The following is a 13,193-nucleotide window of genomic DNA, read 5'->3' on the forward strand; positions in this document are numbered from 1 at the left end:
CAGGACGCCATTACACCACTATATCTTTACATAGCAAATAGTGGTTTGCTGCTTTATTAATGCTCTGAATGTTGCACACAGAACCTTTAGATACTTAAATACCACCAATTTCCCCTGAAAATATGTTGACGATAAATCTATTATTTTTGGATGTTCATTTCCAACAAGTCACGGTAAACAAGACAGACTTATTTTTTAACAGCCTCAATGCCTTTGATGATAGCAATAGAATTTGTCATTCAAGTACATCTATGTTGCAAAACAAATCACATTATTTACATGTATTTGCAATTGACTGTGGTTTTGATTGTGGGCATCAACAGTCATTCAGAAGTACCAGGTAGGCTCAGACAAACAATTTCAAAATGCCACTGAGTTGGTAAATGACTTGGTTTGTGGTCAGAAAGGTGTGCCACTAACTGGGAGAGGATATTCTTTATCAACCAAGTAGACTAACAAGCATGTGAGAGTGAAGGGTAACATGTTTACAGACTGGGAAACAAAGTGCTAACAGAGTAAACAGCATGTGGATGTTGCATGCCGTCAAACAAACAAACAAACAAACTCAACAAAAATGAGTCAATATTTTAGCGGCAGATAAAGAGAAAGGGATTAAAACTGACAAACCAATGCACAGTCACATATTTAATCATCACAGACTCTCAACATTTACAGTCTTGTTAAACACACACACACACACACACACACACACATAAACATCCTGCCATGACTTGGCCATAACCCATAAATTATGCCTGTTTCCCACGTCTTGATCTACAGAGAGATAATTCTATAATTAGGTCAAATCTCTGGAATCTTCACCTTTTTTCCTTAGTTTACTGACTCATTGGAGGCTTCTTGATCTCGTCTTCCTCCTCCAGCTGTGTGTCTGGGTTGTCGCCTTCTGTGGTGCCAGACTCTTCCTCTGGCTTCTGTCCACCCCACCGCTGTTTGCAGTGAGTGTTGAGTCGCTCCAGGATGTCAATAGAGTGGTTGATGAGGAGGGCCAGCCAGGCCAGGCCAAAGAAGATCCATGAGGCCATGAGGATGCTGTACCACTCTGGGTAAGTTTTGTCTGGATTACTGTCTGTGAAGGGAAGAATCAGTTAATACAAAGCAAAGCATAATGTGTTGAGCAAACACTAAGAAACAGAGTTAAGTTATGCAATCATTGGATCACAGTGTGGCTACTTTCTGTTGACGATCAGCACTGAAGTGTGATTGCTGCACTGTACCTGCCACAAAGTCTCCGAAGCCGATGGTGCTCAGAGTAATGAAACAGTAGTAGATGGCTTGGGAGAAAGTCCAGCCCTCGTGCTGCTGGAACACAATCATGGGCACAACAAAGAAGAGCACTGCTCCAGATAGGTATGACACCAGGTGGACAAAAAAGCGGGTACACTTCTGCAGTGAGATACAGAAGGTAGAAACAAGTCAGGTTCCAAGGATCTGTCCACTTGAAATGTGTGAGACAAAATTGGGTCCTGCTGCAGAGCTCCAGGCTGAGGCCTACCTCTGGTGTTGGGACTATGGATATATAAACATAACTGGATACAATGTTTGAGGCAGGGTCCCTTTCACTCCTCAATAGCTCATGAAGCCAAAAAAAGTTGGCCACGCTACAATCTTTTAGCTGAGCGACTAACTTCTGGTTTAGCCACCTGCTAACTTCAATGGGGATAAAATGATTTAATTGCGTAGCTCTCCTAGACTTTCAAAATGTTATCGGATCAAATCCCGAGAGTTAAATGTGTCAGCCAATCAAAAACATTATTCACTGATTTACAGATGTCTTTTTCACAATGTAAGTCTGCAGACCGAAACCTTTTGATCTAGAAGTTTTAATTCCACTGTTTAGCCACTAGAAAACTTGGCTTCAAAGCCTGGCACACTTCCTGTGGGCATGGCTGGGACCTATCTCCATTCCCAGACCGGTGGTGAAAAATCATGTTAGTTAAATCACATCTGTTTATCATGCTTTCTTATCAATCAATAAGGTTTCATGTTTCAGCTACATTGTCATACTTATCCTTAATAAATAAGTGTATTAGAAATGCCACATTAAGATATGCTAGCTAGTCACTAGTTTGCCCTCCATGGTAAACAATACAACCTAATACTTAAATATAACTGTACCTTATAAAGTTAGGTAACGTAACAATAAAACAGTAAATGATTGTACTAAGCTTATGAGTTATGAGTTACTAACATAATTTCAGCTTACTTCAGCATTAGTTTGCTGACAACATTAGCATCGCTAGCTAAGGTTAGCGAAATCACGGTGGTACCATAGGGTGTACACAATTTCCTTATCCAAGCTTGGAACTGTACAGGGTCTGATGGAGGACCTGGGCCTGAGCCTGGAGCTATGCAGCTACACCCTACTCCAAAAATTCCACATTGATCTGAAACATACTTCACTGTTAGACTAAGAGATTAAAGATCTCCTCACCCTTCGCCCGGTCTTCCCCTCCAGGAAGTCGGAGATGTTCCTCTCTATAGCAAGCATGTATTTGCCCACCCTGTTGAGCACCACCATGTTGAGCGGGATACCAAATAGTGCAAAGAACACACAGAAGATCTGGCCAGCAGTAGAGCTCGGACTCATGTTCCCATAACCTGTAAAACTATAAGCTCTTAGTGTGGTGGAAGGAGAAGAAAAATTCATTCAATAAGTGGTTTAATCACTCAATCAATTCTTTTTGCCTATAAGGGACTTTGCTGCTCAGGGATGAGTCTCTCAGATGGCTCTTGATCGCAGAAAGTTTTTCACCTCCACAGAACTTTACCAACCAAATTGTTATGTTGTAGATAGATATTCAAAATAGAGTTGAGATTTGGGCAAATATACTGAAGGTTCAAGTGCTTATTCTTAGTCCTTAGGTTAATTGATTATTGCCCCCAAAGGTTCATTAACAATCATCTTGAAATAAATACACAATGAAAAAAACTAAGAGGAGCACTGTTCTTCAAAATCAAAAAGAAAATAAATTAAAACAAGCTGTATAAGATGGTAATTTTTCAAATTAGTCCAAATGATTCATACTGACAAAATAACAACTTTGTTGGGTCTAGAATTAGGCAATAAGTCAAACGTTAAAAGGTCCAATGTGAGGGATTCAGTAGCATCTAGAGGTGAGCTTGCAGACCTGAAACTTCTGTGTGTCAAGTGTGTAGGAGAAGTACGGTGGCTGAAGCAAAAACACAAACGGCCCTATATAGAGCCAGTGTTTAATTTGTCTGTTCTGGGCTACTGTAGAAACAACATGGCCGTATCCATTGAATAGGACCCGCTCTATATGTAGATACAAAATGGCTCATTCTCAGGTAACAAAAACACAATGATTCAGTGATTCCAACATAAGTTCAAAACTGCTTATATGATGTGTTGACCAGGTTAAAGCCTGATATTATCACATCATAGTTGTTTAGGTTGCACGAACAATTCTATCAGCTGGTGATGAGGCATGATTGAAAATCTCTTGTGTTTTATTCCATGGTGTCTGACCTATAGTTGTGACCACAGTGGCAGCAAACACAGCTGAACTGGTGAATTTCCAGAAGCCGTCCGTGGTGTAGTTGCCTTTCAAACTTAGGCCCACCTTGGACGCATCTTGAACAACCTGAAAGAGATAAAAGAATTCCCAACTGGGTTACTCATTTGAAACGATGACGTATTCCATGGACTTGGGTCAGTTTTTATGACTCACGGTTATGTAACTCCTGTACTTAGTGATCCAAAACTTTCAGGGTCTTTAGGTCAATATAATACAGCTGTTGGCACATAGACCCCTGTCAGCACTGTGTCAGGCAGAGCAGATATGTTGACACAGTCTGTTACATAAAACTCTTGAGTTCATCACCAGTGTGGGAAATTACTCCAAGAGAAATACATAACAGTCTGAGACCTGTGGCCTAGTTATCTAAGACTGCAAGTTTATTATTAATTATGATGTAGTACTTCCTTATCCCAAGTGTTGCCTGATTTCAGAAACAGACTTTATTGAAATTAAATCTGATATCTTCATACCATAATATATGCTGAGGACGCACCTCCTCTACGGCCTGCTCGGATTTCAGTCTTAACACAATGCAAATCTAAGATCACACATCAGCTGGCAAAATGAATAATCAGTCTATTGTTTTTCTTACTCTGCAAATAGCTTGCAACATAGCATGCTTTTCTCCAGAATGGGTGTGATGTTCTAAAAAAAAATCTCACCAGTTCCTAAGAAAAGGATTGCACAACAACCTCAAATGGTTTCTCAAAAACCCCGAATGTTAAAGGTTTTTAAAACATCTTAAACTTTGTGTCATTCAGATACTGATATATGCCCATTTTGTTTTCCGTTCAAAGTATTGAAGACCACATTTACTTGGGATATATGCCCATTTTGTTTTCCGTTCAAAGTATTGAAGACCACATTTACTTGGCGAGTGGGGCCTTATGAGTGACTGCCACCTTGAAAATATGCCAGTGTTCAAAGAAGGGCTCTCATTAAATTAAAAAAACAACAACATATAAATAAAAAATATATATTAAAAAAATTGCCATTTGCAATGTATGTCCTTGAAAAAGGCAAACCCATCTCTGTCATGTTTATATTTTCTGACATGGGACAGACAGAATGACTGACTGACAGAATGACACACTGACAGTTTCCGTGATTATGTGCAGCATACCATACCATGACTTAGTCATACCAAAAATTAGAAATAAAACATCANTTTCATGTCTCTACGACATATGGGGCATGAGATATGCCCATTCAAAGTTTGCAATTTCAATCGGTTGCTATAGCGCCCCCCTTTGGCCAACTGATGTAATATTGCTTCATTCGCATCCTCCCATGACCCTCTACCACTGTGCCACATTTCACATGGATTGACCAAGTCAGTGAAGACAAAAACGTGGAACAGACACACAGACAGACACACACACATACACAGAGTTTTCGTCATTATATAGTAAGATACAGATTTCTGAGTAATATGTAAATTGATGTTATCCAATGTCAAGTCTCTGATCATGTGACAACTCGATATGTGCACAATAGCATGCACTAGGACCTGTCATAATAGCGCACACTGGGGCCTATCATAACTACCTTATGCCACTGTCTTTAGCACATAGGTTTTAAGATTAGTGACACTGTTTATGCAAAATTCCTAGTAACATCATAAATATTGTGCCTCTTTTTTTGGTGGCAGGAGCGAAAATTAGTCACCCTCAACATTTGTTGCATCATAGTTTCAGAATGTTGAAGACAGTTGCAGAACAATTAGATCCAAAAGAGGATGCAGGCTCTACAGGACGATTTTGTTCTTTGGCAACTATCACGTTTTTCCCAAATGATGTACAGATTCTTTGGCATTTTATCATCTAAAATGGTTTGAAAAATAGTGCATATACTTAAATGGGGAAAAAAAAATCCTCAGCTGAACATACCACTTGACCCCCCCCCCAGGGTTTGGACATCTGGCTCCGCCCCTGCTGATATTTGCATGGGAGAAGTTGCTACTGTCCTACAAGTGATTGCAAATGGCCGCCCATTGCTTGGAACTGTTTTTAGTGACAGATTAGTTAGATGATATTGTTTAAGCAAATTTCTACTTGTAAATATGAGTTATTTAAATCAATAAAAGTGGCTGTTTTGGCCACTTAAGAGGAGTAAACGGTCATTTACTGAAACTGTGTAAAAGCAGTGGTCCAGATGTAAATCCAGTGGTCTCTCTGTAAAAGCCACAGGCTGACTGGCTGATTTGGATACAAGCAGATTTTAGCTGTGTCACTGTGAAGTGACCCCCTTACATTTACATGTTAGAATGTCCCTGGCAAAAGGAAATTAGCACCTGAGTGTAACATGCTGACATCTATATGACTGTGTAGCCTATATTGCTGTTTAAAACAATTCCACATCCCCTCCTCACAGAGCCGGCCCAAGGCATAAGCAGAGATATTGGATAAAGGAGATACCCCACCGTGGGCTTATCCAATGTTAAGAAAACGGTTACTCTACGGTTACTCTTCCTGTCTCCTAAGTGGGCGTGGTTAGCTCTCCCTCCAATCAGAGCCTGTTCTCAACAAGAGAACAGGATAAAGGTATGTTTGCATGTCTTGGTAATGTAACGTTTGGTGTCGAGATTTTGAAAAGTTTCCTCAAATTAGGAAAGTCCCTAATTATTGTTGATATTTTGTTCCAACTACGTTAGCCTATAATAGCAAATTAGCTAGCTAACGTTAGTTCAGAACTAGAGACATTTCTCTTTTAACTGGTAGGTTAGATAGCTTACTATTCAAGCTAACGTTTTTGTGTTTGTGCAATACTTTGAATAAGTTGATTCTCGGTGTATATATTCTGGGTCGCTTTTTGGCATTTTGATAACATTTGTTAGCAAATGTTTAATAACAACTAACACTAATTACAGACGCGGTGACGTTTGCTAGCAATATGTTTTTGCATTAATGAATTAACTTAGTTAACTTATAGTTTGAGATATGTTGTTTGCTGCAGAGCATAGTAATTTATGTGAGTAAATAAACATATTCCTTTTACATCAACTCCCTATTATGCTCATAAGTTATATGAAACTTCCCCAGGAGCACTGTTAAAGTATTTTGGAGGAGGCACTGGCTATGTTTCCATCCAAAAGTGATTCGAATCATTGGGAAATGCGCATTAAAAGAAATACGAATCCTGTGTGTTTCCATTAAATGTACGGACTTTGGTGAAAACTACTAACTCGCGCGAGTTTTCCGCAGAACCGGAACCACAACAAGTCTCGCATTCTTCTTCTTCTTGTACGTTTTCTGGCGGTTGGCAACCAGCTTGTAAATGCATTACCACCTTCCCGATGGATATCACCATGGAGAGAGGTGCGCTACGTCAGACTTAATTCGAACATAACTGTTTCCATCCCCCGTTTTGCGAATCAACATTTTTTCGAATCAACCAAATCCCAGCTAAAGCAAGCGTATTTTAGTTTGTGCGAATCAGGGCATTTTAATTCGAATTTTGGCGTTTCCATCATAATTTTCCGATGCGATATTTCTAGATGCGCATCTAAACAGGCTGATGGAAACATGGCTAGAGTAAAACATGAAATAACTTACAGTAGGTGTGTGGATGATCAATAATCAGTATTATTGGCAGTAGGATGATCGATAATCAGTATTATTGGCAGTAATAGAGGGCCCCAAAATCAATTTTTGCTTAAGGCCCCATGGAGACTTGGGCTGGCCCTGCCTCCTCACCCTGGCAGAAGGGGTGAGGATTCTACTTTATTAACCTGCCTCTTTTGATGTCCCACACCTCACCTGAGCCACCTCCTCCAGGCCTTCTTGGTTCAGACAGGTGTACGTTGCGAGCACCCTCTTTTTGTGCGACAGTAAAAGACTGATGTCCTTCGTTCCAAGATCTCCCTCCAACTTCCAGAAAATCACACCGCCGATCAGCACATAAGTGATGTAAACCACCCCAAGCATGAGGATGGAGGGCACCCGTGCCAAGTTGAACACTTCCTTTATTCCCATCTCTGTTCCCCTGGTGGCACTTTTGGATCCAGGCAAGCTTAGCGTCTCAACCTCTGCAGCCGGGGGAAAGCGAGGACTGAGAGTTTACCTGCTTGGCTTCTCGTCTTTCCGTGCATTGCAGGCAAATGAACCTCCATCTGCACTACTGTTTCAATCACTCCAATGGCATTTCATGCAAATCCAGTGGAGCAAAATAAGAAGAGGGAGAGACACACTAACAGAGGTTGGGCTGTAGGCGATGACTATGGGTGAGGTCAATTTTTGGAGTGTCTGGCCAAAGTGAGCCTTTGTCCGTGAAGTCATGGAGTTTGATTAGTTAAGGTAGGAATTAATTCAAGACCAGTTACAGTAGTTGGTGTGTGGTTTCTAGAGGCACTGCACAATCTCGAGAACTGAGAGAAGTAACTACTGCACATGATACATCAGACTATATTTCACTTTCAGTTATGTTTGCATTTTATTCGTCAGGACAGCAGTTCTCATACTGACCCGTCAACCCAGTCGCCTGAACAAATGTTGACATATCTTCAAACCACAGATACGTAATATCTGTACGTGTCATATGTAGCAAATATGTTAAAACCAACCAACCCTAACCAAAAGCCAATTGGTTAGGGTTAGGAATCACAGCTGGAAATGCAGCAATGTCTCGGTAAAAGACAACCGCTTTTGTTGATTGTTGTCGAACAGTAGGTCTGCTGCTAGGCGGCGTCTCACCCTGCACCATCCACCATCCCCTAAAGTCAGCTCACATACATGTAATTTAAACTACTACCATCTTCACTGTAGAAATGTTGATATGCTACATATGTAATTCAGATGTAACATATCCGTGGTTTACAGAAACGTGCAACATTTTCCCTCTGGTGACTGCGGGACTGATTTAAGACAGAAAGTGACCGTTTTTGCTTCCTTAATGAGGGATAAAGTAAACATATTAAAAATGGATGACAGGCAAAATCCGTCCTCCTGTATTCCAGCTGCCTTTCTGGGATCAGTTGTGTGTGCTCTCAGATCAACCTCACACCACCATCTTGATTAATGTGTTTGTTCAAGATAGCCCTCTGTGCTCAATTCACTGGAGTTTACCATCAGTACACAAACCCAGATGTGGCGTCACATGACCACACACACACACGCACACACACACACACACACACACACACACACACACACACACACAGACAGACAAACATGCATACACACGGACAGTTGCGCAGTGTGACATTAGAACATTGTAATAATGCAGTGGGGCAACATTTAACAAAAAGTACACAAAGAGTACAAAGGACACAGATTCATTGTTCAGCAGTTATTCACAACTCTTGCTGTTGTCCGAGGATGGAAAAACATTACAGGATTCCTACCTGAGGCAAAATACACATTTTCGTATTGAGACTTTTACTCTGGGCCTTTATTTATCAAGCTGACAAAAAAAAATAAACGTCCTATTATTTTATTATTTATGTATAACATGTGATATATAATATGTTTTGTTGTTGTTAATCTAATATCAATTGCTAGTATAAAACCATTAAAAGCACATTTCTGCAGAAGAAACTTTCAGTAAAATGTAAGGATTTTTAAAGCATGTACAATCAAGCTGTTGTGAGTTAAGTCATGGCTATTGTCTATTCCTACTTAAGGCACACATGATTAATCACATGATCACTAGTGAGTTCCTCTAGGTTACTCCTATACGACGTTGTCAGTTTGAATTTTTGAAGTAATGTTATTTTTTTTATTACACTCAGTGAAAAAACAAAAACAAAAATTAAGTCTTTAAGAAACTTGCAACTTGCAACTTAAATGTAATATTTAGAAGTGTGATAAATACGGGCCCTGATCTGCTGTACTGTCTCTGACTCTGGCTTAATTGAGGTAGAATTGGTAAACAAAAACCTGTAATGTTTTTCCAGCTTTTTGTAAAATATAATACATTTTCCACAAGATGAAACACAATTATAAAGTCAAGCATTTAAAGAAAGAATAAACATGCTGGGGTGAATAGGCTACCTTACAAAAACATTTTTTGCTATTAGCTGCTACATTGGTCAGCAGGATCAGGGCCACATGAAGTTTGACTTTAAACTCAAAATTCTGACATTACTGAGTTTAAAGTCAGAATTTTGACTTAAATCAAATTCTGACTCAAAATTCAAATACATTTTTCACATGTGGCCCCAATCCTCTTCCTTATTGTGCCATGCATCATAATAAAACAGTCACACTAAATATGTTCTATACAGTGAATATTACATGTAGATAGTCCCGTCCACAGTCCACTGTCAGATCTTTGACGTGTCCTCTAGTTTACTGGATGACACGTCCTCTTCCTCTTCTTGTTTTTTAAAGCTTGGATGAGTCAGGCCAATTGCATGCTCCATTATTCTGGCTCCTATGTTGAGGATGAGAGCAAGCCAAGCCAAGGCAAAGATGATCCATATGCCTGCAAGGCTACGGTACAGAGAGATGTAATCCTTGCCTGGGTCAGTCCCTACAAGAGTCGACATTACCTTGTTAGAACGTGTTTATTAATCCCAGACAGAAACATGTCTGGCTTCATACATTAAAATGACAACACGGTAATTATCTCAAAACATTAAAAGGCATTGTTTTTCTACTGTGGTCCGCTGTGGTCTTTCTACCACATAGTGCTTGTTCGCTCTCTCTACTCACCCACCACATAGTCTCCAAAACCAATGGTGCTGAGAGTAATGAAGGCGAAATAGAAGCCCTCGCCAAACGTCCAGCCTTCCACATAACTGAACAGCAGAGGGGGGATGACCAAAAACAGCACGCTGCCTGCGATGAAGAACAAACTCACTGCCAGAGCCTCAACTGTTTGCTAGAAAAGAAACGTGAGATCCATAGGCGTCAGTTGGGCATGACAAAAAGGATCATTACCTATTCTTGGCATATCTTAATCTGTACAGTGATTTGTATCAAAGGCAAAGCAAAAATGACTATGAATCAGATGCTTTGGGGGGGAAATCAAGGGAAGATGCATTCACTTAAGAAAACAAAAAAATAAAGCAATACAAAATAAATAAAAAACAACAAAAAATTGCCCGTCTTTTCAGAATAAACAAGATTTTTATTTTAGAATTATAAAAAAAAGTATTGTTGTTGATGTTTTAGAATAATGACAAAGGTTTTCATGAAAAAAATATGGTGTTGTTTCTCTGAATAAACAAGACAATTATATTGTACTTCTGAGAAAAAAATTAAATGCTTTTTATGCAAAATTTTTGCTTTTGTTTTTCTGAATTAACAATACTATTACCTCAGAATTTTGAGAAAGAATTTCATGGAAAATTTTTGGTTTTTCTAAAATAATGACATAATAATCTTGTTAGTTCTGAAAAACAGAGCAGAAATCATTTACTTATTTATTTCTCAAGTGAATCCACTATGACTCTATGGGAATCAGTAAGTACCTTGTGTGGAACAACGGAGACCATTCCCCTCTCCAGTCGCCCCAGATGGATGGTGAGACATTTTCCCAGTTGTTTGAGGAAGGCCAGGTTCAGTGGGATTCCACACAGTGCGTAAAACACACAAAACACTTGACCAGATACAGTGCTGGGGGAGAGGTTGCCATAGCCTGTGGACAAAACAATGATTTGTCATTGTATCGCATTAGACGGTTCAAACACTGATGGATATGTAACAATGCTCACCTATAGTTGTGACTACTGTGCCTGCAAAAAAGAAGGAGCTACTAAAATCCCAGTTGCTGGGGTTTGTTGAGTTGCCCGAGGGGTTCACTCCCTTTTCCCAGGCATCCAAAATAACCTGCAAACACACAAAGAAGTGTATTAAAATCCCAGAATAAGGTCACACGTACCTCACTAATGCCTACCATTTACTCTATCAATCACTTTGGTAAATACTTTGGATTATGACACACTTATTGATTTTTTAGGTCAGGTTACTGTAACACCATTTATTGCTATGTACCTAACCCAATCATAAAATCGATCTCTCAATTTCTCTGCCATTCAGAATTCAATGAGCCCTTTTCATCATCATATTTACTCAGTGATGTACAGACTTGTATACAACCTATTGTCAATAATGACTATTTTGATAAAGACAGACAAGCATTTAAAAAGAAGCTGATAAATTTGGTCTAAAATGACAAAATCCAGATTACTCTCACATAATAAATTGTGAATGTTCCACATTTCAAGAACTCTCCATTGTACATTGTACTTAATTCCTTCAAGAACTGTAAAGAAAGTGAACCTCAACAAACTTCTCCAAGGCTGGTCCATCCAGACAGGTGTAGTTAGCCAAGAAATTCAATTTCTCCAGTTGGAAGTGGTTTCGGTTGTTGTTCTCAGCCTCTCGCTCCAGGATCTGGAAGATGGTGGCCCCAATCAGCAGATATGTGAAGTGGGCCAGAGCCAAAAATGCTGTCCAGCTCAATTTGACTGGCACAAACTGGAACCTCGCCATCAACCTTCTCCAGCACCGGAATAGACCTAAAGACTGATGCTTAATCTCAGGAAAGAGGTTAATCACTTCAGGAAGGACTAACAGTCTATAGTCAACAGTCTTGATGAAATCTTAGACCTTATGAGTAGCTCCCCAAAGGTAGATCCATTACTGTACACTGCAACATTCTTCTCCAAAAGTGCAAACAGGAAATTGTCAAGAAGGAGACAAAAATGTACTTAACGGAGAACGGAGAGACTATTAGAATGCTGTTATGGCAACACCAAGAAAAAGTTGGTGTTTAGTATCTTGGGAATGACAGCTCTAACTGGATAATCCTCCAAAGGTTAAACATCTCGTCGCAGTGCTCTTAGTCTGATTGGTCAGAGTACCATAGATGTTGGGCTTTGACTTATGGGTTGCTTGGGTAACGATCAAACTCCTCTTCTCCATTAGCGTGACATCTGGACTCGCATACACTCTCAACCGTTTCCACTAATAAGGAAGCGGTGGCAGCATCTTGTCAGCAGAACAAAAGTTAATATTTTACCTGGCTGCTGTTGGTTGTCCGTGCACCCACAGTTGTGGAGTGCTGATACCAGAACCTTTCAGTACTATTCCACATTGTGGGGACTCATTTTATTGGGAAAGTGTGTTTCAGCCACAAACTATTGATGACATTTAACGATTGATGAATTTACTATGTAGAAATTGCTGTTGAATTTTGGAGAGGTGGAGAGAGCACTACTTGACTGTGGGCCATAAACCAAAGAGTTGAAAGATGTGTCATTGGAGAACCTAATGGGGTTTTATGGCTGCAGTGTTGAGAGAGCTGACAAATGCCTGAAAGGATGTAAGAAAAGCATCGACTTTAGAGTAGATCCCAACTACAGCTATATTGATTATCAAAACTTTCAGTCTTGCTCTGTTAGGTTGGTGTCCAAAAGTCACTGTTGACCTGCCTGAAAAAGAACTAACTTCCATTTCGGGTGGAGTAAGAGTGTAGCAAGAACATAGTAAACAATGGGATTTCTTTGATGGCCATATATCACACTACATTATGTGATAGAGTGCAGGAAGGAGTCCTAAATCCCGCAAATGAGTTACCATTTTAGCACTTCCAGTTCCTTTATCTTGAAGTCTATGTTTTTATTGAATGGGTTTTTGGTTAAATGCCTCAAATGAAGTTTGTGGTTAACACAAGCTAGAGACTTTA

The 13,193-nt window shown here is 39.7% G+C and overlaps 1 protein-coding gene across 1 annotated transcript; it reads right to left on the reverse strand.

Annotated features, from left to right (window-relative positions):
* Window positions 1-836: 836 nt before the first annotated feature.
* LOC126401217 (uncharacterized) lies at window positions 837-12,347 on the reverse strand. The gene is made up of 10 exons (XM_050062336.1): window positions 11,786-12,347; window positions 11,218-11,332; window positions 10,975-11,141; window positions 10,214-10,382; window positions 9,836-10,031; window positions 7,319-7,553; window positions 3,509-3,623; window positions 2,453-2,619; window positions 1,236-1,404; window positions 837-1,087 (listed from the first exon to the last, which is right to left on the reverse strand). Exons 1-10 carry the CDS (start codon window positions 11,996-11,998, stop codon window positions 837-839), a joined length of 1,797 nt encoding a protein of 598 aa, XP_049918293.1. The 5' UTR covers window positions 11,999-12,347.
* Window positions 12,348-13,193: the final 846 nt, after the last annotated feature.

This window comes from Epinephelus moara, chromosome 14, assembly GCF_006386435.1.
Source record: "Epinephelus moara isolate mb chromosome 14, YSFRI_EMoa_1.0, whole genome shotgun sequence".
Classification (NCBI taxonomy): domain Eukaryota; kingdom Metazoa; phylum Chordata; class Actinopteri; order Perciformes; family Serranidae; genus Epinephelus; species Epinephelus moara.

Coding starts and splice junctions, on each gene's coding strand:
- LOC126401217 (XM_050062336.1), bottom strand. CDS start 11,998: ATGGCGAGGTTCCAGTTTGTGCCAGTCAAATTGAGCTGGACAGCATTT. Junction 7,554..9,835: donor TCCAGTAAACTAGAGGACAC/GTCAAAGATCTG, acceptor TGGATCCAAAAG/TGCCACCAGGGGAACAGAGA. Junction 3,624..7,318: donor GCCTGGAGGAGGTGGCTCAG/GTGAGGTGTGGG, acceptor TATCTCTTTCAG/GTTGTTCAAGATGCGTCCAA.